General features: G+C 44.2%; 2 protein-coding genes across 2 annotated transcripts; one reads left to right on the plus strand and one right to left on the minus strand.

The window, feature by feature from the left end:
• Positions 1-13,336: 13,336 nt before the first annotated feature.
• LOC125766663 (sodium-coupled monocarboxylate transporter 1) lies at positions 13,337-16,198 on the plus strand. Its single transcript, XM_049432890.1, has 7 exons — positions 13,337-13,840; positions 13,904-14,063; positions 14,134-14,199; positions 14,544-15,274; positions 15,346-15,520; positions 15,589-15,791; positions 15,854-16,198. The coding sequence occupies exons 1-7, from the start codon at positions 13,623-13,625 to the stop codon at positions 16,086-16,088; spliced, it is 1,788 nt and encodes a 595-aa protein (XP_049288847.1). The 5' UTR covers positions 13,337-13,622; the 3' UTR covers positions 16,089-16,198.
• Positions 16,199-23,032: 6,834 nt separating this feature from the next.
• On the minus strand, positions 23,033-26,205 carry LOC125775206 (uncharacterized). The gene is made up of 3 exons (XM_049445758.1): positions 23,829-26,205; positions 23,591-23,746; positions 23,033-23,523 (listed from the first exon to the last, which is right to left on the minus strand). The coding sequence occupies exons 1-3, from the start codon at positions 23,898-23,900 to the stop codon at positions 23,218-23,220; spliced, it is 534 nt and encodes a 177-aa protein (XP_049301715.1). The 5' UTR covers positions 23,901-26,205; the 3' UTR covers positions 23,033-23,217.
• Positions 26,206-27,104: the final 899 nt, after the last annotated feature.

A 27,104-nucleotide genomic window follows, 5' to 3' on the forward strand; every position in this document is an offset into this window, starting at 1 on the left:
GTACATAAAAACGGGACACTGGCAGAAAAATTCACCATATGCCATGTGACCAGTTCCGAACTGTTCACTACACCCAACTGGGCGACTCCATCGGACCGATTTGCTCTAGCATTTTTCGGGTGGGTATGGATGGTCCAATGCAGCAATGGATTCAGTGATTAGCACGAGGTTGTTAATTAGTGTCGTACGGCCCCGCAGTACGATTATCGGGAAATTATTCCAGAGGTCTGTGGTTAATGGTCGAGAACGAATTGATCGACAACAGCAGTAGCGTGTAAGATTGAATGATTGAACAAAGAAACAACATTGCTAATACGAATGTTGTCATAATGCATGAACAGACTTTTTATCAAATTGAAACGATTTAAAGCAGCATACACAATCAATTCCAATACGAAATATAAATCTGTAAACAATCGTATAACACAACATCAAAAATCACACAAATCATATTTATCCTTTTGGGAAAAAATGACAGTAATCAGGGATGATTTATGTATGCGTAGAAACATGAAACCGTAGATAGGTGGCAGCTGTTACACAACCAAGCGGCACAGATGACAATCGAAATCGACAGAATCGAACCAAACCTTAGCAGTCACATCGTTGGTGGGTGAACAAGAACCACGTCAAGTACAATTTATGGCACACAGTTCGGTATGCATTGAAAACTAATAAAATGTGTACCAACTGTGTTCCTGCTTTGGTGATCTGAGTTGTTCAATGTCACCCAGGATTTGGGATGGATACTCGAAATTATTTTCGGTCAAAGGATGGTATCCACTGAGCTTCTCCTTTCTTCTGGGCCCGTGTAGATCTCTCCATGATATGCAACAATTATTTATAGCGATTGGTGAAATAAATCAACCATTTCGTTGAAGCACTAGCAAACCCATTTCAATTCGTACGTACTGGCCTTTTCCAATAGGGCATCTGTTTCCGTGTTGAAGGCGGCACAATGCTTGGTGCCGGTGCATCATTCAATCGGAAAAGTCAACCGATACCATTGCCATTCCGCAAAGCTGCTCGTTTTTCCACTAGATCTACGAATGTGAATGCACCGTTGCAAGGAGTGCATCATGCACCATTTCTATGCAAACAAAAACTGCACCGGATGCACCGTATCGTTTTCGGTAGTTGACGGTACGATCGAACCCTTGGCAGGATCCCATTTTATGTTCTTCCTTGTGCCTCATCGATAGACCCTCACGTCTTGCTTCCCCGTTCGAGCGCACATTCAAAGCACCGGCAACCACTGGCAAACCGGTTGACCTGCTGGTCAAATTTATGACCTATCCGCAATTGAAAACTGTCAAACACAATCGCTTTTCAAAATAATTTGTTGCAATTTTCCAGTCAACCACACTCCGCCAGAACAGCGGAACGTCCACTGCTGGCCTGACAGCTGACGCGAGAGACGAAGCTGGACGGTGGATGCACGCATTCCTAAAAAACCATACCACGTACCATGCACGTTCCAGTCGGAAAATGACTCCCGCTCAACGGTGTGCGAGTTATTTAACCCTATAAATATATTTCGATTGCACTCTTTCGAGAGATTCCGGGGCGAGATCGGGTTTTTGGGGTTGGAATTGGATCACTTCGCCCGGAATGGAGCGAAGTGGCACTCGATTTTCACAGCATTCAATGACTGATTTCAATGCACAGGAAGCGGGACACGGATGCGTAAATATTTATCGTCAAATTGTTTCAATTAAAAACAACGCCCCTTACTGTCATACCCGCGTGCCATCGGTTGGCAACAGATGCACGCATCACGTGCATGCACCAAAAGGTCTGTGGAATGCCACTCATCGTAGTGCTGGGTGAAGGCTTTCCATATTGCAAAACCGCGAATTATAATCGCGTTGTTGATTTAATGGGTCGAACGGAGCAATTATGAATAACAACGCAGCAAGCAGACGGTTACGATTAGACTTACTTTATGCAGACTGGCGTTGTAAATTTACATTGTTTGTTAGTGTTGTATAAATATTGGTAGTCAGATCATCAACCAAGAATTAAGCTAATGAAATAATTAAGATCTTATAAAAATTATGCTTCAAAAAACGCGTGTTTAGCGAATTGCATACCTTCTGCCGAAAGTATTGCGCCTAAAGTATGCAATTTGTACATCAGCTACGGTGCGTTACGCAGTATGGCTGCCTCGCACTTGGGCCGGTTTTCGCATTTGGTAATAAATTCTGATTGACAAATTATAATCCTGAGACAGTTGTCTCTCGAATCAGCATGCACGAATCAGCTCATCTCATTCTTCTCGTCGTTCCTGAAACCACAGCTGCATCGCAACTAAACCATGACGAAGGAGAAATCACCTCCAATCTTGGTTATTTTGCTTGAATCGAACGTCAAATCCATTTTACCATTTGCCACTAGCTGTTGGCCAATGTTTTGCCCAATTGAGCTGATACTAGGATGCGACTCCGTAGCCGTATCCAAACCCGACAAAGCAACGACGGAGAAGCAATAAATAATCAATCATGATTTATCACTCAAACAGGAATTAACTTTTCACTCTTGACTCCCAAACGGTTCGTTCGAGGTTTCCGTGTTGGTTTCGTAAGCGTATTGCACTGAACGGGGGCCTACGACACTTCCAGCCCGATTTTCCTATTACTCTATCGAGCTGATCTGAGACATGCGTCCAGAGTGTTTCACAGCTGACTTCTTCTGCTGAATGGCTTCGAAACAATCATCATTGCCCTCCGGGGGCACGTGGAGCTCCGTTCACTTTCATTGCCCGACCGGTAGCCACCACTAAAAGTATCGGATTGTAAATTACCAACCCAATCGCTTTACCTCAACCGCTCCACTTTGCACCATCTTCAGATCATCTTGCCGGCCGTCTTTTCGTCCCGGCTGTGCACCAAAAGTGGTGCACCCTCCAAGAGACCCGGACGACCAGATAGAATCGTCTGAAATATGGATAAATACAAACGTCCGAATGCCGGGCAAAGGATTGGGTGCGTCGTGACCCATGCCTTCCTTTAGAAACGGTTACGATTATCCTTCTAAGGACAAAGTAGCATCCATCGGCCTATCCGGGAAGCGTTCCAAACTCGCCGTCATTCTCTGCGACGACGACGATGCAGGGCCCTAATAGGGGAGGATGCCATCGGAGGATCAGACCTACCGTCAGAGACAATCTCTGACAGTTTAAGTCAAGATTTAGATTTCAGATACGTTCGGCGAACACTTTCTGTCTCGTGTCTACAATTGTATGTGTGCTGTTTGGATTCATCCCGTTCGCCGTGCTGTTGGCATAGAGGCAAGATGCGCCTACGAGGATTTATTTCTCTCGCACGGAAATAGGTGATGAATCTCGGAATCAACCGGACGAGAAAACGACGAAGTACAAAAGGAAAACCGATTCACATGCGATTCAGATCACTGAAATCGGGCGACCCTGCATGCAACAAGAGCAAAAGGATCCCGCCCGTCCTGATCCACCCGTCGTTCCTTCGGATGAGATACGAGGAAACGGACAACTTTTAGCCATGAGAATGCAGCTTCATTGAAGTGATGAGAAATCACCCGACCCGAACCCGGAACCGGCAACTGGCAAAGCGGGATGGAACACGAATGTAGGGCCCGTGGAGCATGTGAAGCGTGCTGCATTCCTTCAATGACGGTTGCTCCAATTCTGGTCTCAGGTAGCATGCGCTCGGTTCAAATCAACGTTGTAATGTTCAACTGGATTAGACCATGCACTTACCCATCGCCGCTGTCTTCGAAGGACGAAATGGCAAAGATTACTCGAGCATCACCGGTGTCGCCGGTAATTGTTGCCTTTGCCGACGGGTAGCCAAATCCGATGATGCCCCGTACCGGGAAGGCAACCGAGGCTTCGGGGAACGAAAAATTCCATTAAAATAATTTTCCAGAACGAAACATGAGCCAAAGACACGCTGCATATACACATACACCCCACTGGAGAAGAAGCTTACCAGAACACAGTCACGGAGATCGTCATCAGAGGCATCTAATATCAGACGATTTACTCGGGGTTCCGCAACCCATACTCCCATACCGGTGACGGACAGAAGGTTCATCTCTCGGTGTTATTCGGTCGCTTTCTGCCGTTTGTCACAGACCATGCTACATGTTTGTTGGCCAAGCGTGTGATACAGCGTGCCTGATCCCGCTGTGCGGGAAGTGTGAAAGAGTAAGAAAATAAATTGAAATTATATCAGCAGGATGAAATATTTATATTAACTGATTTCATACTTTGTTTGATGCATGAGTCAAGCGACGGTGAAGAATGTGTTGTTCGGGCTCCAGGACAAACGGGCGGTTCGGTTCTGATGGACAGCGTCGGAAACACCTTCCGCCGTAGATTGGAGAAACGTTTCGGGGCTTTGATGCGTTTTGGTCGCCCGTGTTGGTGTAATGGTTTTATTGCGACAAAAACCCACTGGTTAGGATGTCTTTGCCCCACTATGTGGACGAATCTGCCGCTCGCAACTCTGAACGTTCACTGCAACGACACGACGATGTACAAGAATTTCCATCGCAAAACATACAAACAAGAGCTGCCAGTTTTTGGTGAAACGAAATGGACGACATAAATCAAAGTGGTTCTGAGATTGTTCATTTTGCGATGCGATCCTTGCTACGGGTGGCAGGCAGAGCAGAGAATAAAATTGACTCTAAATCACTTCCAATCGGCAAAATAGCGAGTCCGGATGAAGAACTTACTCCGGCAGCTTAAACCTGAATGATGCCTTTTTATTAAATTATTCCAATGAACTGTAAATATTGTTTCAACAATTTCTAAGCACCCATTCATCGTTTTAGTTTATATCAAGAAATAGCTCCCAGTGAGTTCTAGCCACTCACTTTCCACAGTGCCATATTTCAATCGCTCGAGCATCTCCCATTCGTTCGTGTTACCAATTTATTGTGCGCTTTTCCACCACCCTTGTGTACTTCGTTCTCCTCCCCAAAATAGCCATGTGAACGATTTTACCAACCAAACTTAGCATTCAATACGAAACGTACGAATAATAGTTGCTAGTTGCGTACTTTCCCTTTCCGAAATTCGAAACAAACACTTCCCTAATCCCTGCTCAATTATGCAAACCAAATCAATTACCAGATCACAATCCGGTCGAATTCCCCCGGTGACACATCACAGACAACGGCAGACTACCACGATGGCAACAAGAACGACGACATATTTCGTCTACCGTTCGCTCGCTTCTTCCCATCAGTCCCGTCAGTCGTCATCGGTCAACTGTCAAAACTATTGAAGTTCGCACAATTGTCGCAAACGCAGCGGACAAACCTAGTGTGGCCTTGGAAACCACATTTACTCCCGCCAGCATTCCCTCGAGGCGCTTGTGTGGTTGGGCATTCACCTCACGTTTCATCGACGCACTACCCTCTTCCCATTTGCCTGAGTTGGGTATTCGATTAGCCATCTTCGCCATTGCTGTACGGGGTCGGTTATCGAATCTTGTGGCTTTGCCAGTGCCTGGGTGACTGGTCGCTGGTCGCTTTCTCCGGTTTGCTTTCGATCCTGGGAAGAAGATAAATTTATTAGAAGGGCTTCGTGAAAGATGCGACTGTCAAACCTTGCGCTGGCTGATAAATTAGAACAGTCTTGAGGCGGAAATCAAGAAGCCACACACAAACCCTGCATGCGAGAGGACATTTACGCCAACAAAACAAATCAATATCATCAACAGCAGCAGCAACACACTGTTCTCCTATCAACATCCGTCCAATGTCTGACGGGGGTAAACATGCGCTTCTGGTTCTAATACGCTGTATCCCCAGGCCCGGGACCTATTGCCCGAGCTGACAACGGAATCTAATCGACCGACCGGTGGACCGATCCCGATTCACTATTTGCTCGGCGTACGTAATACATCCTTTTTATCTGCTACTTCTCGAAATCGCTTTGTCTTCGTGCGTGTCAGCTTCCCGGCAAGCTACACTTATTTATTGCATCGTAACACCGTTCCGGCTAGTGAAACCAGCTCGGAAGGATTCGCACTTGGTCGGACCACCTCACATCGAACCACACCACACCACAGCAGGCACCGGTGATGGTTGAATGAAAATTGGCTGCAGCTCGTTTCCCAAAGGATTCAAATCAATTTGTCTACTTGTCACAACAAATATAAGAATTAATTGTGTGTTTATCTTATCCCTTGTTCGGTTTCCGCTTACGGCTGGTTGTGCGTCAAACCACGCCCAAGAATTTGCCCAAGAAAAACCTTGAGACTTGCTGGGCTTCATGACTTCCATTCATTTACACCTTGTCCACCGATCGAAGCCACTTGAAGTTTGAAGGATTTTCTTTCGGCCGAATCGTTTCTCGATGCTATTATGCTCTACTTTCTTGCCGTACCTGATACCTGCGTTGCCGATGAGTAAATTTACGACCGACAAAAACCTTGACCATACGTTTTGCCATAGACTGAGTCGCAAATAGTGTAGGACACAAACGAGCCAACATCATCGACCATCGGACAGGACACGTATAAGTGTGGATTAGCAATTAGGCTCAACTTCCTGCTATTCTTTCTTTCGAATTCACAACCGGAGGCACTAGTGGCCAAGCCAATTTGTACACTCCGTACGCCTTCGAGCGCCGCATTGCTATCGTTCGGCTTTCAAGTTACGATCCAGCCTGCAGCAGCCTTTGCGAAGGCAGATTCGACTTCGACTGGTCAGGTCTATAAATTAGATGAATTCAACCGAACGTTCATTACGAGCTAGTGATTACCTAGTTTTCTAGCGGTGCGTTAATTAAAACGTGCCATAAATCAAGCCTCATGCTCCGGTGGAACTACTTTCTGGCTAAAACTACATTATTCCAGAGATATCTCGACACTCGGATTGGATTGATTTTTACTAAAGCCTTTTAGTTGCTTTTTGATAAAGTGCTGGCATTCGTTTATGCAAAATAAGTTTACAAAACTGTGTATAATGCAAAAATCAATTGCATGATCATGAGCTCTCTCTCTCTCATCAGACATATTCTTTGAAGTCATCAGGTAATTTACTATTCATCAAATCAATCAATATTCAACAATATTCAACTGCATTTTACTGATTATTCTGCACCCCAATGCAATTCAAACTCTAATTTGTGAGTGATTTATCACACCCGATTGCAAACATCAAACTCATGCATCTCGTGATGACTTTCCTTCTGCGGGATTAGTTGACTTGGGAGCAACTCGTCATTTGATATTGATATACTAACACCTTCATAGACTGCAGATAGATTTCCCAAGAGACTAACGATAGAAGCGGATGTGAAGAAGTGCAGCAGTTCCTTTTGTTATTGAAATGCAATCTCAAACCAACCGACCACCGTTTGACAGCCTTTTGTGTGACGTAAAGTTGCATCGTACTAGAGACTGCTGTCTGTGCCATCTCACACCATCTTCTGTTATGCTGCACATTGCACTTCCCTTGCCATTAGTTCGCAAATCAACCGGACACGAGCCGGAATGGCCAAGAGTAATGACCATTCAAAGTCTCTTCCGTGCTTCGATAGGTCGCTCATTGACGACCATGTTCCGGTGCTGCTGAAGGCGAAATGCGAAATTGACACACCCCACACTTTCGAGTGGTAACATCATAATCATAAACGGTTGATTTCATTTCCTCCATTCAAGGAAACGATTGAGACTGAAATCCTTGTTCGATCTTCCTGCAATGGGGAAGCATTGGACAACCCTTCCGAAGTTTATCGTTCGGTCCGACTGTTCAATATGTCCTGCCCGGTCCATCGTCACACCCAACAAGTCCCAGCCAGGGGAACAAAAGAGATTTGAAATTGATATGCCCAGGGACGGCATCGTTGAGCAATCAAGTGAACATAAACAGAACCACGAACAAACCGGGGACAACTAAACCAAACCCATCGACAGTGATAGAACATGTGTATGTTGTTACCTATACCAATCCTCCCACCCATGCTTACACTTATCCTTTTTGACTATTCTTCTTTAATAGTGGTTGAAACACTCAACCAGAACAATCGACCAGACACGTTGAGTGTATCGAACGGACTGAACCCTTCCCTGCTGCTTACTTTTTCCGTTACGAAGGGTTGGTATCAATACACAATATTAAAGGTTGCTCATATTGTACCGAGAACAACAAAGTGGTCATTTTCTTGCAATATTATACCTTGTTTGCTGGTAATGGATTCCACTTATAGAGATGGAAAACATCATATCGATTCGTAAATGTTTAATTATGTGAATGATTTTCAATTCTGCTCGCTTGGAATAATAGTTAGAGTGAGAGAATGAAATGAATTTTGTTTATTTTTTATTAAATTGATCAAAGGCAATGAAAATGGACACATGAAAACATATGACATCGATTCTTCTTTGTGAAGAAGAAACATTCCAGCTTCTAGCGGCAACCATCAATAATGTACTTCCCATAGGCTTAATTTTGTGCCCAAAATTGAATAATGTGCCTCACATTCCTAAAATGAAAGTATTTATGAAAAAATATCCTTGTCCCAGCTGGCGTATTCCCCTAATACCGGTAGGGCTGACAACATTGCGACATTATAGAAAAAGCGAATCCAGACACAGACACAAAATCAAAGCGAGTAAGCTACTATTCTTGCACGACGAATTCGAACGGATCCTTTCGAAGAGGATTTATAAAGCTAAGAAAATCTGTGTTTGTCTAAGACTTCCTTCAAGCACAAACTCCATTCACTCTTGGTGAATATATTCGATGCGAAGAAAAAAAGGAATCGGCCAAGGATAATAACGTGCACACAGTGTCGGGGAGCTTCTTGTCCATTGGCGATGTTGGTGGCCGCTGCTTATCGTTTCCGTCAACAACAGCAGAAAAGCCAGTAGAAAAGAAAAACCCAACGGTACACCCCCCAAACCAAAGTCGTTTCTTCTTCTTATTTTGTTTTTCTGGGACAGATCAAAGCATCATACAGTAATCCGCTGTGATTTATTGTGGATCATAAATATTATTCATTAATACGATAGTAATAAGAGGAAAAACATGAAACAAACTTACGCTTCTTTTCGGTGGCGGTCATCATCGCCCGGTTTTCCCCCAGCATTTTGTTTTTTTTTTTGCTTGGCCGAGGCTTATCACAACCCCAAAATCCTGGCACGAAAATCTCAGCATCGAGCGCGTTCCGTATCGAGTCCATTAGAATCTCATTCGCTTTAATGAGTGATTTTATCTCCTTTCACCGGGAGCTTCGAGGCTCCGGCTACGGCTTTTTCCGAACCGAAAACGCACGGTTGACGGTGGCCGGATTTATGAATAAAGAATCACCGTTTATTAAGGACCGGATGTTGGACATCTACCAGGCGGACGTTCTCATCCCGCTCACTGCTCACGGTAATCATCAGTGGCAATGTAATATTGGCTTAGCGTTTCGTTCGTTTCGTGATTGATTGAACGCAAAAGGTGGATTACGTGCAATGAGATGGGAACAGGATCAGACGTTTGAACATTCATTCAGGACTATTCTCCATTAGAAGTTTCACAATTGTATACAAGAAGAAAAAACACATGTAGTTTATTCGTATGTAATGTTCATTAAAAACAACGAAAACAAAGTTCGTCTATAAGATCTATATCAAGACGAACTGGATCAACATGGGCGATAAAACTGTAAAAATAGAAAACAAAAAAAAACGTCGGAAAGAAAAATCTTAATAACAGTGTGCACCTAAATCAACAAAAAACCATCGTTAATTAAGTCAACCCCTTTAGCCAATATTTTGTCACAAAACGGTCGCAACAAACACGCCCCACAAGAAATGGAAGGTATCCATCCGCGACCAAACGGAGCAAAATAAAATTCAAAGCATCTAGGAAACAGAAGCAGAGCAAGAAAAAAAAACGCGAATGGACCGTCGAACCCCACAAAACCGAACCGGAATGCCAAAGTAACGGAAATAAATTCAAAGAAAATTAGACAGATTGCATCTAACCATTACGCGGCCAGTGCCAGTTTTTTGTTCCCTTTGCTGTTGTGATAAGACACGAATCAGTCCTCGATTGTGCCTGGGTGCTTGGGAACTACGGCCACGCAAAACAGAAGCGAAAGGGGGAAAAAACATTGCTTACCCTTCCGAAAGTGTCTCTGTGAAGTGCACGGGAAAACCTATCCATCCAAACGGCCTGACGGCCAGGTCCAACGTTCCCGGAGGCTGGCTGCGATTGCAAATGAGTAAATATCTTCTATTTTTTAATTGAAATACGAACCGCTTTCCCGGGAATTGTCCGCTGCCCTCGGTCCCGGTTGTGCGTCTAACGAGCGTAAGAAAAGGAGTTTACTTTTTTATTGCTCTCGAACGCCTTTTTTCCGCATGCTTTCGGAGCGGTTTTGTTTTCCTTTGATTTTTTTGTTGTTGGTTTTTTTGGTTTTTTGCTTTTCACGTTGTTCACTAAACAAAACGGCTTCTTATAAGTCATCGTTTTCTGTAAGACAAACACCTCTCAATTTTTTGTTTTGTTCTTTCATCTCGAAGCAAGCACAGAACTGGGGAAAACTTGGGGATGGGGGTTTGACTGATACTCATTGCTCTGTTACACCCTCGGTAAATGAAACGAGCAAAGGACAATCTTGTTCGAGGCGTTTTCATTCCACTTTTAACACTTGTGTTCTTTTTTTATGCCATTCTGCACACTGAAGTCTTACGACAAAAAAATAAGACCACCCGTTCCATTGTGCGAGTGTCGGTGATTCCTGTAAATTTCATTACGTCTTTACCGGCTAAAACGTAAGGCTTTAAAAAAATACTGGTACAAATTCCAACGAAATACGACGTAACGACAGTTCCTACCCCTTATGGACTGTTACTCAGCAGTGAACCGAAAAAGTTATCCTCTGTACGAACGCGTAACCAACGTGCATAACAATTTCCATTGCTTTTATGCTTACAGTATGTGGTATGTGAAAGTTTAGGCAAATAAATTTTATGTAGCTCTGTTTTCATTCCATTTTCATCAATATTGTTCAATCAGTGCAGAAATTGAAAATGCTCTAAAATCACACAATCTAAGCTTTGAGGGTTTTTGGGGGATCCATATCATCCCCACAGCATCAAGACAGTATCTCATCAGTAACAGATACACCCACGAACGGTTCTACCGTTCCTCACCAATCTCTGATACTGATACACACCGTACAATGTACACCATGTTGGTGGCGCGAACGGGATATACACGACCATAATAGATTGGCACCTTGCGGCATGTATTTAATGTAAATACAAATCAATTAACAGGCCCCAAATAACCCCCCGGCAGTTTGGCCGTTTGATAATAGATTGGCTGGCCACTTCGTGGTTTGTTCAGGGATGCTGGTTTTGTTGGCTAGATGGACGTGTCACTCGGTACGATTAGTTGGGCTCACGTGCACCTCACACTAGGTGTGCTTTCTTCGCAGTAACGGTGTCTAACACTCTCCCCAACTATCGGTGCTAACGTGTCCGACATGGAACTGGAAACTTCGTCATATGCGAAGTAAGCAAGGGAACGGGACAACGGTGTAATTGATTTTAATAGCCATCCCCAAACCGTTTTAAGCTGAACGGACAAGAGTCCAGCTCATGGCTGTTTGGCACCAGGGCCTGAGGCTTATTGGAGGCTGGAAACACGTAATCTCTTATGTTTACCAAACCCAAACGGTGGTGCATGTGACGTTCTCGGACGCTCTCGCACCGTTGTGGTTCACGTATGCACGATTCGTTTACTACATTACACATACACTTTAGATTTGATCTCTGTTCATGATGCACCCTCTTGCTCAAATATCCGCCATGTTAAATCGTGTATCTAAAATTCCAACGTACGGTTTGCTTACAAATCAATCAAGGATAGTGCGTAATAAAAATAAACTTTCCCGTTAATGGTTTTATTAACATGAAAGGTGTGGTACACAGTTTTTCTTTCATATCATAACAAATTTTTATCCTTTTAACCCATTCTAACCCTTTTGAATGGCGTTTACCAATTGATGCACATCATACTATAACTTACTTTATGGATTTTTTTCCCCGTTCAACCCTTCCATGACTTGTTATTTTGATTCCTGCAAATGAACTATGACAGAAAATGACTTGCAGATATTGATATATTTGAACGCCATCAGCTATAGACGTATCACACCCCCCCAGTTCGTTATGAAAATAAACATTTCTGCCGAAATGGATAGTGAATAAGTAAAGAAAGCGGGCGCCTGGTGGTTTACTCTGCTCCAAAAACAATGACAAATCAATTTGACCCCTTTAACCAAAGAATCAAAAGACCATTTTGTCCCAACAGTTTTTCAAATTGGGATCAAATAAGGATCTCCTTCACAAGAATGGCGACTAATAGTTTCTAAATAGCAAGATTTGCCTACCGCTTTTACGGCCACCTGTCGAGTCGGTGTATCATTTGGAAGCGAATTTTCTCATTATTCATCTTAAGAAGCAGGCTCTCCATCCGCTCATTCTCTCATCTAATTAAAAGCGGTTGGAAAAGCATCCTTAGCACCTCCTCTCACCCGGAGTGTGTCTCATCCAATCCATCTCAGCGCGCGAGGCTCTACTCGCTTTTTCTCACGATGCTGTCAGGAGCAAAATTATGCTAGCGACCGTTTGACGATATGCTGCCCTCTCCCCACGCCAGCAAACCTTTCCGTTCGGGCTAATAAACGGTGGTTTTTGCATCTTATTAAATTAGCACTCTCTCGCACACTTACCACGCTCTTGTACTGTTCATCTCATCGCGTTTCTTTCGTGGGGGGTTTTTCAATCTTTATCCTTCCGACCCCGAAAGGGGAAAATGGTTTGCTCCCCATTACCGAGTAAAAATCCCGTACACTAAATCGGTTTGCTCATCAAAAAGCTCGCGCTAGCTGTCCTGTTCTATGGCACGGGGAACCATTTTTCAACCACGCCTCCTGGAAAGATACTTGTAGCACTAATTGCGAAGGAGAAAATTTCGCAACATTAACCGGCCAAGTTTCGTAACCATGCTTCACCATGCCAATAAGGTCGATTAATCATTACGATCCGCGGAGGCAGTAGTAATGCACATGCAACCCCACATGATCGGTCAGCCACCGTGTTCTATGCGATCTTTTTGCTAAACGACTCTAATCGTCGAAATTGAATAATCGACCCACCGTAGCCGGTGAGCGGAATGGAAGCGAATTGGTTTAAAATTGCACACGGCTGCTCGAACTGACTCACGATCAATATCTCCCTCCGCGTTCTCGAGCTGAAATTCCACAAACAGCCCTTAACGAGCCATAATTTGGCCGTTTCTTGGCGCGGACAACATCGCTCAAGCACTCTTTTGGGATTATCGTTGATCTGTACCGGTTAGTCGCGCAGCTAAGATCGTAACGTCCACATCGTCTTTGATCAGCTCCATCGTGTGCATCTTGGAGTGGAACTTGTGTTGCAAATAGTTTGCTCCATCTCCACTGATCCTAGCGGTACGTGAGAGGCGATGCACACCATGAGCGATCATCGCAGCGTAGAAGTAGTATAGAACACTTGACCGCGGGTAGTAAACAGTAATTGAAAGTTGAGTGAATAGACTAGCGTTGTACCGCATAAAGCGCAACCGAAACATCCTACAAGATGGCCGGACTTAACGTCGACGACGTTAAGGTTTCCCTCCAGAAGTTTGGCCTGTACGATTATGTGGTGTTTGTGTTGATGCTAATGAGCTGTGCCATGATTGGAGTTTATTTTGGGTTTCTCAAGAAGAAAGCCAAAAAAGGTGAAGCTGAGGCCGACTACTTAGTGGGCAATCGACAGATGAAAGTGATTCCGGTGTCATTATCCTTGATAGCGAGGTATGTCGAAAGGTGACAATCGGACCAGATCGTAGGCTACAATGTAATATTCTTGTATCCTAGTTTCATCTCCGGCATATCACTGCTCGGCACACCGACCGAGATTTATCTTTACGGCGTGCAGTACATGTACATTGTTGGTGGAGTGATTACCATGGGTTTCATCATGATGTATTTCTATCTGCCCGTATTTCACAACCTTAAGCTAACGTCTACCTACCAAGTAAGTGTCGAGCGCACAAAACCAATCCCAAACTACAACGCAAATGACCGGAAATTCTTTCTATTTGAAGTATCTTCAAACTCGCTTCGATCGGCGAATGCGTCTCTTTGGTTCAATTCTTTTTACCTTGGCCACGGTAAGTACGGGATTCACACAGCTGTTGCTCTCCCATGTAGATACGCGCTTATCCACAAGGTCAGTCGTAAAGCGGAATCAAACCACAACCAAAACAACAATAGTAGAGCTGCAAGAGTGTTGTGGTCGGAAGAGGGCAATCTTTTAATTTACCCCAATTGAACCCGAGAGGTGGACGTCAGGCGTCAGAGTTCTTTCACCACCAAACGTCAACAACGTACCGTGCACCGGAATGATCGCTTAAACGGATCGTATCGCTAAACAACGCGTTGATCGTGCCACTGAGATTGCATGTCGTCTTTTGACAGCACCGCATGATATGTTTTGTTTGGTCTTTCCCGGTAGATGGCGTGGCTGCCAATAGTGATCTACGTTCCAGCGCTCGCATTCAACCAGGTGACGGGCATCAATGTGCATCTCATCACACCGATCGTGTGCGTCATCTGCATCTTTTACACCTGCGTCGGTGGACTGAAAGCCGTCGTATGGACCGATGTCGTTCAGACGGTGCTCATGTTCGGCGCAATGGTTCTGATTATTGTCAAAGGAACACTGGACGTTGGCGGTCTGTCGGTGGTGATGGATCGCGCAAAAGCAAGCGGCCGTATAGAGGGACCAGATCTTCGCTTTGATATGACCACACGCCACAACATCTACTCCTGTGTGATTGGTGGTGTTGTGTACTGGCTTAAAACGAACGCCGTCAGTCAAAACATGATACAACGATATCTTTCCCTTCCGACGATGGCCGCAGCCAAAAAGGCTCTTTGGACATTTATCTTCGGAACGTTGGTACTGCTGGCGTTGTGTTGCTACAGTGGACTGCTAATTTACGCCAAGTACTATGACTGTGATCCTCTCACTACCAAACTTGCCAATGCAAAAGATCAGCTGTTGCCACTACTGGTGATGGACACGTTGGGAGACTTCCCGGGACTTCCGGGACTGTTCGTCGCGGGAGTATTCTCCGCTGCCTTAAGCTCACTATCCACGGGGTTAAACTCAATGTCCGCTGTGGTGTTGGAAGATTTCTTTAAGCCTTTCTCGAATCGTCCACTTTCTGAGAAACAAACATCGTAAGTTGTAACGTTAAGCTCACGGTTCTCTTCACATGCTCGCTCTCACATCCTTACTTCAATTACTTCAGCATTATCATGCGAGCAGTGGTGGCTGTTTTTGGTACAATGTGTGTTGCCTTAGTGCTGGTGGTAGAAAAACTCGGTTCCGTTCTTCAACTGTCTATGAGCCTTGGCAGTGTAAGCAATGGTCCTTTGTTAGGCATATTTACACTAGGAGTTCTAATTCCGTGGGCTAATGGAACAGTACGTATATAAGTATTTACTCAAGCAATCTAGATTCTTATATTACTCCAATCCCTTGCCGTGTACAGGGAGCTATAGTGGGTGGATCTGTTGGGCTGGCAGTGATGATTTGGATTTGTCTCAAAGCCCAACTAGCCATCGCAACTGGAGAACTAACATTCGAACTAAAACCCGTAGACACTCGGGGTTGTAGCTATCATTTTATAGCAACAGAACCAATGAGCATGTTGGCGATTAATACCACCGTGCCACCGATCGAATCGACTCCGGCGTAAGTGCTAACGTCTCCTACGTTTTATATGAAATTCAACTAATAATCCCTTCGTATCACAGTGAACCTGAGTTTGCACTGTATCACATATCCTACCTCTGGTACACGACGATGGGTGCGCTGATCACGATCGTCATCGCCGTTATCGTGTCGTTTATCGTTGGCCCCAACAAACCGGACGAGATGAATCCCAATCTCTTCTCGCCATTCATACAACGGATCCTGATGAGGCGCAGGATAGCGGCACGCACCCAGCTCGAAATGGCAACCGGTGGCATCAAAGAGATTATCCAATGATTGATTCGCCATTTGCCATTCCAAATGGCGGACCCGACAAATGGCGATGAATTTTTCATCTTTTCACTCTAGCTTAAAATTGAAATTAAAGAACTTTCCAAATACAAGAAGTCTTTTTTCGCCGTCCGCCCGTGTTACCCTCAAAAGGGATGAAAGAATGCAAAAGCTGTGGCTAGATGGAGAGAAGAAAAAAATCACCTCGAATCCAGATACCCCCGAGATATCAACCCCTTTTTTTGCCCGTGCTGCCTCATTTCTTATCCACTCGCCAAACAACTGGCCAAGCGCGGTTGACGTCCCTACCCAGCTAACCAGATGACGGTCCCGGGCCATGCCGGTCGGTTAGCAGAAAAGTTTGGCAGAAAGTGACAGAAATAACCGAAGCGAGCAACAACCTTAGAAAACACCGGAAAGCAGAAACAAAAAAATGGGCTAAATTATTGAAAGATTTACTACCATGGCTCCCTGGCCGTGTGTTTGACCGAACCGAAAGGGTTGGACAGCGAACCAAAGAAACAACTAAAGAAAAAAAAAACAATCTCAACCTCGTCACAGACTGTTCTTGAATCGTTTTGCTCAATGCCACCGGCGGAAAATTGCTTCCTGTATAATTCTGCATACACTCCTTTCATTTTTTTGGTGTGTGCGCTGTTTCTTCGACTTTTCCTATTTTTCTGCCGCGGTGTCTCCCGTTTCTTTTGACGCCAAAAAGTAGAAGCAAAAAAACAAACGCGCCCTTTACCGCATTGCAACGAAACGCAACGGAAAATCAAGAAAATCTGACGAGTTCTAAGGGAACGCCTGGTCCGAAAATAACAACAAAAAAATCGTTCGCGTGTCGTGAGTGGCAAAAAAGAATGATCCGAATTAAAAGTAAATATTTGATATTTCTTCCTCAACTCCTTCGAGTCCCTGGTCGGGGAGGGGTTTGGGCAGGATAACCGTTACCGATGGCCAGGGGTGTTGTTGCGCCATCAGCGCCTACCATCGGAATTGGTTTCTGCCACGGGAGGAGCGATGGTTTAAGTAACAGGGAGTAGAGAAAAAAATGGCCTCCCGCACCCAACAACTTCAAATGAGTCAAAGGAATCCCACCATGCAACTAGCAAACTAGAAAAATTTCGCCCCGTCTCGGTTGGATGGGCGGTTGGGATCAAGTAAAAGGGTTACTGTTTTCACTTCACTCCCTTTTCGAGTGTGGGCCACGGTCCCTTATCCGCACCCACCCATCCTTGAGCGCGGCTGAACCTTCGTCACGGTGCAAAAATTTTAAGTATACAAAACGCAAAAACCGAACACCGAGTCCGAACGGGTGGCACGGGCAGTTGGGAGTGTGTTACCCGGGGACGTGGAAAAACAAACTTCAAATAAGCCAGAAGTCCGATAAAGGAAGAAAAATGGAAAATTTGTGGATTTTTTAAATTAAATTTTTATGATTTATTGTTAATTTCATTAATTAATTTATGCCCTTTTACGCCTTCGTCTATGGCCAGCACCGTGGGTAATGATATCTCGGTTATCATTAGATGTGTTTTTTTAGACTTAATACCTCCCCCCCTTGCGGGCGGCACCATCTCGTCTTTGCATGCTCTTTTTCACCCATCTACCACAGAGTGTGAGTGAAATTGGAGGAAAATCTTTTTCGTTTTGCGGTTGCTTAAGCGACCACCGGAAAGCATAAATCATGGTACAAGATCTCACTGATACAGAATCGTCTTTCCTCGAAGTGTCACAAAAAGTGAAAGTGTACAGGATTTTTTTTGTTCTTATGCTAACTTCATTTTCTATTTGTTTTTACACAATTATCGATCTCTCCGTATCCGTAAACTCTTTTGTTTGGGAAGAGAAATTTACATCTTTCCAGCCACAGTTTTTGTTGCTGTGTGAAAAGACAAAGGATCTTTGCCGTTGATTTCAAATAGTTTTTAGCACAAGCGTACTTCAATTAACAAATTATAAAACAGTGGACCGTGTGGAAATGGATTGTTTTGCGAAGTTCAAATTTCATTTTCTTCTGTTGCTCTGTTGTCTCTTGAGCTATTCGTCGTAACAATTCACAAGAACATTGTATTCGATGTTTGAATTTGAAAATCGACGACTAAAAAACTACTCCTGCATCTATCTTTAATTCATAGCTGAAAATATCACTATATTGCCGGGATGTTCTGTAGCCGATCAAAACCATAAGACCCTTTTCAAACGGAAGCATCCGTACAGCATCTTATAGACGAGGACTCGTGACACCATCCCCCCACAACAAGATTTGGATGGGGAAATCACCAGCAAGAAAACTTTGACAATAAAAACCATAAACCCACCGAACTTACAAGATGTTTTCTCGATCACACAACAGGCGTGAGGACGCTTTCGAAGAGTCCAGAGTCATGTCTAGGGCCTGGTAAACACTACCGCAAATTCTACTACACTGAACCGCAAACAAACAAAGAAGTCAAATTCTGGGTGGGAGAGAATTCGTTCAATGCCGACCAACGATTGTTACAGCTTGAAAGCAATTGTGGGCATTAGTGGACAACCTACGTTCAAACATTTCAAACACACGTGCTTGTGAAGGATGTTCACCTTTTTCTGGGGCAACAATACCGACAGCTTAAAGTCATTTAATTATACTTTCCAGCAGATAAATCGGCAATGATTCTTCGTGTAAGTGAACATCTGAGAGAAAACAAAACTGTGATCAAAAGAAAACTCTGCCAACGCTATTGATTTTTTTATATTTAACTCACGTAACTCACGTAAACCATTCACTTTTACACTTGTGTGTTCGTTGCTTTCTCACTCTGATATCTGCGCTAAACACGCACGCATCACTGGCATGTTGAGAGCATCATGTCAACTACCATCAAACGCAGCCTACTTTTCCTAGCTCCAGTTCTAGCAGGTGCGGCCACACTCCGCCAATGATTGAGATAAAAGATTGAGTTACCGCGAAACACAGCGCGTTTGAAGGAACGCAACTGATGCTAGGGGTATGTCGCGATCCATAGCAATACCAACCGGCGAAACACGTAAAGCAAATTGAAAAGAATTTTCCCCGATTATGCTTTTGATGTGATTGAAACACAAGAAAAAGAATCATCCAAAGTCGCCGAAATCTGTCACCGGCGTGTACGCAAAGGCTTTGGGGCGAGTAAATGAAATCTACTGACATTAAATGATATTTTTTGGGGATATTTAAAAAAAACCGTTGACGATTCTAATCGTTTAAGGCTTTCCGGAAAATAATAAACCCCTAAACGTTTTATGCCAGATTGATAGCAAACTTGCAGTTAGGGTATGATCAGCTCAAAAAGGATTGACACTGTCAGATCATGTAATCCTCTTTCTCGTTTATCTTGTGTGGTCCCTGTCCTATTCCTTTTCACGAAGAAGAAGTGTATAATTTTACATATTGGATTCTTGTTTCTCATAATTTGACGATAGGCTACACCAAGCAGTACCAATGTTCATGGTTTCTTGTAAAAGAAACCAAAAACAAATGATTGAGCAACGAAAGCTATAACAGCTCAACTTTTCCACCTGAAACACATTTCCAATTACCAGACTGCCGCATTTCAACGAATCCTTTCGCGTCTTTGCATGTGCCACAAAACTACACCGGAAGGAAGACTTTCTCCCTGCACCCTGATTTCCCAACCTCTGGTCTGGTTTGAATATTTTCGGAAGCAATTTCCGTTCTGCCTATTTTCTACCTGCAATACGGTGCAATTTTTTATCAACCTTTGCGCCTCTGAGTCATTACACGGCGGACTGCGAAACCGAACCGCACCAAATGTCTTGTTTCGATTTAATTTAATTATCCTTCCAAATTCCTGTTTTCATCACATGCCAACATAAGCCCCTTCCCTGTGGCACGAACAGGCATTCGGCATTCGTGGGGGGCGGATCAGCTATTTGTAACATTATTTATGACAGTTCGATTTCTGACATTAGTACAACGCACGGGTGGAAAGCGGACGCCACAAAACTTTTCTTCGCGTTCTGCTTAACAACTACCAAACAAGAAAGTGAACAAAACAAAAGAAAACATTCTTGCGACTACCATCGGCCGCAGTTACTGCAGCCAGCTGATGCTAAATTTAGCTGTCAGTTTCACTACAATTACGGTGTTGGAATCGTTTCCATTATGGACAAACTTGCTGATGGTAGGTGATTAGTGATGTTGTGTACCTACTGTTGTGGAAATGTATCCCATTTCCATTCAAATTTTCCACGAAATGATTCGAAATCGGCACAACTTGTACTGGCAATCAAGCGAACTCGCTTTGTAACGTGTCTTGTTATGCGCATTGCCTACACACAGGCGTACACGTTGTTCAAGATATTTTGAAGAATCGCTAACGACTCCAAAAAGCCCAAGCTTTCTTTTCTATTTAATCATTCACATTTCAGACTCCTATTAAAAATCTTGTATGCGAAAAAAATTGTTGTAATTGATTGAAAAAGAAACCCAAATATAATAACTATAATTTGTATTGTTTTCGACGCATAAGACTTCGAAAAAAAAACCATGCTCCAACAAAACTGTCTGCTAAAACCTGTCTCTGAAATAAAAAAGAAACGAACTTTACAGCAACGTGGTTGAAAACATTAATTCCTTTTCCCAAAACGAAAAGGGAGGAAATTTCATGATTTCCCATCTTTCCGCACTGAGCTGCGACCGCGCTGCCAACATCCATCGCCCATCGGACAGATGAACATGGGCGTTCGTGAACGGACATTAATAAATTTTTTAATTATGAATTTACATAAAAAATTATCAAATATCTTCAAATTACAGATAATATCTATAAATCATACCGAACAGAAGCGGCGCCGGTCCCCGAGGGACCGTCGTCATTACTCCCACAATTTACGCTTGTCCAGAGGTTTAGGGACTTGGCATGAAAAGCATTGGTCGCGGTAGTTTTTTTTTTTTATTCTTTTTCTACAGCTCCTTCGAGCAGAAGGCTTTGCATGTTCCTTTTTCACCTCAAATATGGTTTCTTTGGTGAACGGTGTTTTTTTCCCTTTCTTTCACATGAATGACCCATCCTGTGCCTTTTTTGTGTGCTCGTCCAAGATACCATGTCTTGGGACGGTCTGTCCAAGTTGACAGTGCCCGCGAAAGGAATCTCGCGAGAGGTCAAAACGAAAGTGAACCAAAGACCCACGGGCGACGGCTAACAAAAAAAAACACACATCCCGCGCAAACCTAAATTACCTTCCATCGTCCTCTCCCTTGCATTATGGCTTTTTTCTCCGGTTCCGTTTTTTATGGACCAATCAAAGTGACAGTAGCGAACTCCCCCACCCTTTGTACGAGGGCCGCACAAGTAGCGAGCGCCGTAAAGTCAAATGACTTAAATTTAACGCTCGGTCGCTCGGGATTTCGTCGGCCCAGGTTTCCCTCTTCCCAGCGCTTTCACTTGCGGAAAGCGTTGGCTTCCGTCAGATCAAAGGTAAGGATCCCTGGCCGGGATGAACCTACCGACTGCCGGAATTCCGGAAACCATCGGTAGCCAATGCAGCGGGAAAAAGGGTTCATCTACCTGCACACTCCCGTGACAGCCGCGACAAACCGCGTGCCCGTTGCGATGTTTTGCTGGGGTCAAAAATTAATTTATAATCAAATTATAAAATATTGCAAGCCACAAAGCCTGCAGCCGTCATCATCTTCTGGAGTCCTTTCCATTTTTGGACCGAACTTTCTCCGGGCAATACCAGCGCAGCCGGTTCATCGAATCGGTGAAAAGAAAATCAGCTGGGATTAGGTTTGCTTATTACGTCCGAGGGATTCCAAGCGGGCCGTAATCGCCCGGACTAGCAACGGCTGTAGGTGGAATAATGCCTCTCGATGGCCGACCGTGGCACGACGACGATGGTGCAGCTCATGCGAACAGGCCATCCGCGCACAGTCCACGGTGCCGCGTCACGAGAAAACGTCGTTCAAAGAACGTAAAATGTCTTAAGTGAAAACTAACGAGTTGTTAAAAACCCATAAACTGGACTGGAACCCTGCAAAACAGGCAAGCTGATCCGTCATCGCTGTCGTCATCAAACCGAACTGCACTGCCCCGTGACGCCAGCGACCGAAAGGCGAAAGTCATCCGTCAGCGGGAACATCTTTTGCTCGAAGGATCTGTGCAACCCGTAAGCCACGACCAGGCCAAGTCAGATTATTTTCGCCCCACCACTGTTACCTCAGTCGCGCCCGTTTATGACGTCCCGAAAGAGCTACCAATGTTTGATGGCTTCGGCCGGCCTTCTGACGGACAGTTCGGTAGGGTAACGGTGACTCCGGAATAAACGCAAGTCCGCTTAGAACCCGGTGACAATTGCCCATGTGAGAATTCCTCACTTTTATTGATATGGACCCAAAAACTTCCGTGCCCTTTCCAGTGTGCCGTCCGATTGCTTGCCTGCGGCCGTGCCGAAATTGCCCGGTTTTCTCCCGTGCGCAACGTTCGCCGTCACCGTCAGCGTGCACGAAGTGCAGTTAAAAACAAATAAAACCTGCCCCACCGAACGAAGGTTGATATTTGGGTTGCCTTTCCGGAACTGACGGACTACACTGCTGGCCGATAATTCGTTGCTTTATACGATAATCGCACGTATTTCGTGTATGTTCATTTTTTTAACCCACACGAGACTATTTTCTGCGAGCGATGGAAGAGCTTGGAATGGTTCCGATAATGTACGTGTTACGTGTGCCGGCGTGGAAGTTGCCTGATGGATGGATATTGACACAAACCCATAAATAAGAGATGAAGATATGGAACTGAGGATTGTGACAGATATCTAATGCCTACCGTTAGAGTATCATCTAAGAGTGCAAGATTATTTCATACTTACTTCTCGTCTTTCTACTAACAACTCAATAGTCTTGGCGTTTGTTTCATGCCAATATGCTTAATATTAATATACAAACACATAGTGTAGCTTATGTATTTCAGAAATTGTATTAGAATCCTTGCTGATGTTTGCTTATCGATTAAACATTTGATGAGACAACTTTTTTAACTCTAGCAAACGCGAATTTTACCAAAAGTTTGAGAAAAAACCTTGTTTTGACGTGATGTCTAATGAATGCTTTATAAATTGCTCGCCATTCGCGAAACCTTAAAACATATCATTTGGTGGTAAAATTAATTCTAAAACCAGCCCCAACTTTATCATCGCGGGTCATTATTGTTTCTATAATCCAATCACTCGCAGGCACTGCTGGTGGAAACCTCTGTTCATCCAGTACGTAGTTGTGGATCGTGTAGTTACCCTTGGGGAAGGGACAAGAATCTTGCGGCGGCAAGTTAGACGACTCCAGCAGATGAGGGTAGACCACTTCATCTTTTGCAATGATGTCACACAATGAACCAGCGCCATTGATGAACATGCGCTTGTTTCCAAATAAGTCTATTTTATATATTATCCAGCGTACCTAAACAATATGTTGGAAGAGACTGTATGTTGTTTCTATGCATCTTCTAGAAGATTTAAATGCTCACCTGCGTTTCTGAACCAGCGTTTTGAAGCACCCTGAAGGAACCGGACACTCCGAGCTGATTCTTTCCCTGACGAGTCAAACGGATGGTCCCATAATCCAACATGTCGTCTAACTCCTGTGGAACGGCTTCAAAGCTGTTTAGCACAACTTCGTACAGCTGTTTTTGAAAATTACACAAACAAGCATGTTGAGACAATTTTAAGTAACTTTCTTATGGGTTCTAATTTGCCAATACTTACAACTCCATCCACCAGAGCAAAGAGGCACCATAGAATGGCCCACATACACCCGATTGCCAGAGTCTTGTTCATAGTAGCTTCCGTCAGCAGTACTGATACTGGAACTAGACAATACTATCTTTTTAATACTGTACTTTCCCAAATGATCCATGTACCGTGATCTGTTGTATCAACGATCAATATCGGACAACAACTCTAATTACACACGACATGCATGCATGTCCAAGCGGAATGGACAGCGTTACATGAAACATTACGTGTTGTAAAAAGTGATGCATGAAAACATCTCCACATCATATACAATTGGCCACAACAACTATAAAACGGGGCTCAATTCACTCGAATTGCGTATTCAAATCGGCGCTCAATAATATCGTACGCCTGCACAGTCGGCGATAATGGTCCGTCGTATTCCGGTGGCAATGTGGCGCCGGATTTTAACGATTTCGGTTTCGAAAAAAGGATTTCCTGTTTAGTCGAACAAAAACCTCAAGACAATCTCCGCACAGTGCGTCAAAGAAGCCGATAAATCACTGCCAATAAATCATCTTCCTGGGTGGGTCGTCTGGTGAAAGGATGCTTTCAAACCGACTCCCGCAAATACAACTCCTTGGACCGTACAACTCCTTCCGGGTGAGGGAAAAAATGACTTTACCCCTAACAGGTTCATTTATTTGGATTGGTTTTACATAAATTCATCTCAGGACGCAACGAGCGTCGTTTTGAGCAACCGCTCAACACGATCTTGACGATTTAGAGGGTCGATGATATATTGGCAGCACTTTATAATGATTGGATTTGTGTGTGCGCGGCGGTTGTACCGAGGAGCATCCGGATTTGAAACCGTGGCTTTCACGTCGCGGTAATACTTTCCTCGTGTGCAATGCAAAAGAAACGTCTCTCCACGGAAACGTGACTCGATTGCGTGTGTACCGATGCCGGTGGTGGTGCGAATTTCGGAGCCCGCCAAACAAACGAGACAAGTTCATGCGAAGATGTCAGTGATTGCAATAAATAATAGATATTTCATCCTCCAAGTGGCAACCATAATTCACCACCGGCAGCGTGTGGAAGACGTTTGCCCCGAGCAAACTGAGCGCCGCCCATGACACTTCATTACGTGTTTGCTTTCACGCCCTTGACAGTGTGTGTGTGGCCACCTCGAATGGAACCTCCCCCCACACCTGGCTCACCTGTCACCGGAAAGTAGCTCCAAGGAAGAACCACTTCTTTCACTACCGGCAAGCTGTCAAATTTCATTTTACCAAACTCCTTCGACGCTTCTTCACACATTAGCACTCGATTGTGTCCCGTGCCTGGCAGATGCCCTGGTTCGCCCAGCCTCTCCAGTATGATGTATGGATTGTTGCAATACGATACCGATACCTCCGACCACTGTGCGGAACAGCATCATCAAGACACGTGGAGAGGATTGCTCGCGCGAGCCTATTTCACGTATTTATAGGATATGCGTATGCGATTTTCGCACTATCTACTATACACTCTGCACTTGATTTATGATGAGAACGGCGTACGAAAGAAACAGCTTATCGGATTACGTCAAACACGGAAATGGATAGCGTCTATAAACCGTTCATTGCCGGGTGTGAATATGGGTTACCCTCGCCCAAAAAACCTTTCGTCGATAAATACTGCAAAATGAAGCTATCGCATTCGTTGCTCAAAACTTTCTGCCAAAAAACAAAACGCATAAAATGAAGAAAAAAAAACTATCACCTTCCAACATGTATGCAAATAGTGTTTGATATCAATCTAAACTGTTTCGCTACACACGAATCGCTCGAGCGTACAAAAAAACAGCATCAATTTATCCCTGTTCAATAAATCAAAGTCATCATACACAAACGCACAAATTTGATGATGGATATCAATACATTAAAACTACATAAAAACTCACCCGTCCCCCTTGGATAGATGCCCTCTGTCCGGAGGGTTCTGCCAAAAACGGTTTCGTCTGCCAAGTGGCCACAATTCGATCGCTGTAACTCAATTTTGGACCCTTTTCCACTTTATCGGTAGAGTTATCTTTTCCCTCCCAAATCGCTTCCGGCCGGAGGGAAGATACGCCACAAAAAACCACAGTCTATCCATTCCATATTCCACGTATCACGCTACAAATCTCTTAACCCGCAATGTGTATGTGTATATCATTGCAAATGAAGGTCGACAACAAAAACATCCACAGAAGGAGAACGGAAAAAAACTTGGTTTCCCTCCCAGGAAATTCGGACAGATTCCGACAATCTCTCAGCCGCAATAAAAAAGCGATTTTCCAATATCCTTTCAGTTCCGGCACATACGTTTCCGTGCACCGTTCAACGCCGTTCCATTCAACAAACTGTCTTGTGGATACCTCCAGCCGTGGTGGACATCACGGGGAGGATAAATGGGTGAAAGATATGTAAGATATGTGATGCTGCTCAATTGCCCATTCAACCTCAACAGTAAAAAAAACGAAGAACTGTCGAATACTTCAACCGTAGCAGACGCATCCTTTCGACGATGTTTTCTTTGCTGCCTACCGTCGTGCCTATTGTGGACAATGTGGCTATGCGTTGTTCTCAACCCTCCTTCCAGTGTTCCAGTATATTCCCTAATCCTTTTATAGTCTCCCAAACAATCGAAGACGAAAGAACGGTATTCAACCGAACGCTTCGAAACAACAACCGTAAACCCCTGCCTACGGAACAAACCCCAGAAAAAGGCATTTCCGGGTGGATTCTTGCAGATTTCAAGTGACAGATAGGACACCGATAGGAAAAATTCGCTTTCGGTTTTGGGTTCGATTCGGTCGGAATTTTTGCATTTGTTTATTCATTCACCCTTCGCGATGCACTACGGCGTGTGGGAAGCACGACGTTCGCTGACGATAGACTTTCCTTTTCGATGAACAGAACCAGAAGGGATGTGTTGTGCATATGTAGAACAAGTGAAATGAATATATTGTTTGTTTATTTTTCTGCATTTTTCAGCATCGATGTGGTACTTTCTTTTTACCTTAACATTCCCGTTTAGTACCTTCGGGCTTCTTCTGCAGGATGTTGGAAAGCAATTTAATCTTTTGGGGTGTTTTGCTCTTCTACCGAAAAACCTTCGTTCAAGAGATTTGAACCGAGGGTAAGAGTAATTGCATGTGTGTATACATACACACAGTTGTACGATTTCTTACCACAAGCATTCATCACATATCAGAATCATTTAGAGCCTCCCTAGTTAACCACATGTGTGTGCTGTTTACACAGCGAACGAAGATCA

Source organism: Anopheles funestus, chromosome 2RL, assembly GCF_943734845.2.
Source record: "Anopheles funestus chromosome 2RL, idAnoFuneDA-416_04, whole genome shotgun sequence".
In the NCBI taxonomy this organism is placed as follows: domain Eukaryota; kingdom Metazoa; phylum Arthropoda; class Insecta; order Diptera; family Culicidae; genus Anopheles; species Anopheles funestus.

Excerpts from the sequence above, each read along its gene's own strand:
- LOC125775206 (XM_049445758.1), bottom strand. The coding sequence starts at position 23,900 with ATGAACAAGACTCTGGCAATCGGGTGTATGTGGGCCATTCTATGGTGC. Across the intron at positions 23,747-23,828 it reads TTGCTCTGGTGGATGGAGTT|CTGTACGAAGTTGTGCTAAA; the intron begins GTAAGTATTGGC and ends TTTCAAAAACAG. Across the intron at positions 23,524-23,590 it reads ACGCTGGTTCAGAAACGCAG|GTACGCTGGATAATATATAA; the intron begins GTGAGCATTTAA and ends CATATTGTTTAG.
- LOC125766663 (XM_049432890.1), top strand. The coding sequence starts at position 13,623 with ATGGCCGGACTTAACGTCGACGACGTTAAGGTTTCCCTCCAGAAGTTT. Across the intron at positions 13,841-13,903 it reads TCATTATCCTTGATAGCGAG|TTTCATCTCCGGCATATCAC; the intron begins GTATGTCGAAAG and ends CTTGTATCCTAG. Across the intron at positions 15,275-15,345 it reads CTTTCTGAGAAACAAACATC|CATTATCATGCGAGCAGTGG; the intron begins GTAAGTTGTAAC and ends CAATTACTTCAG.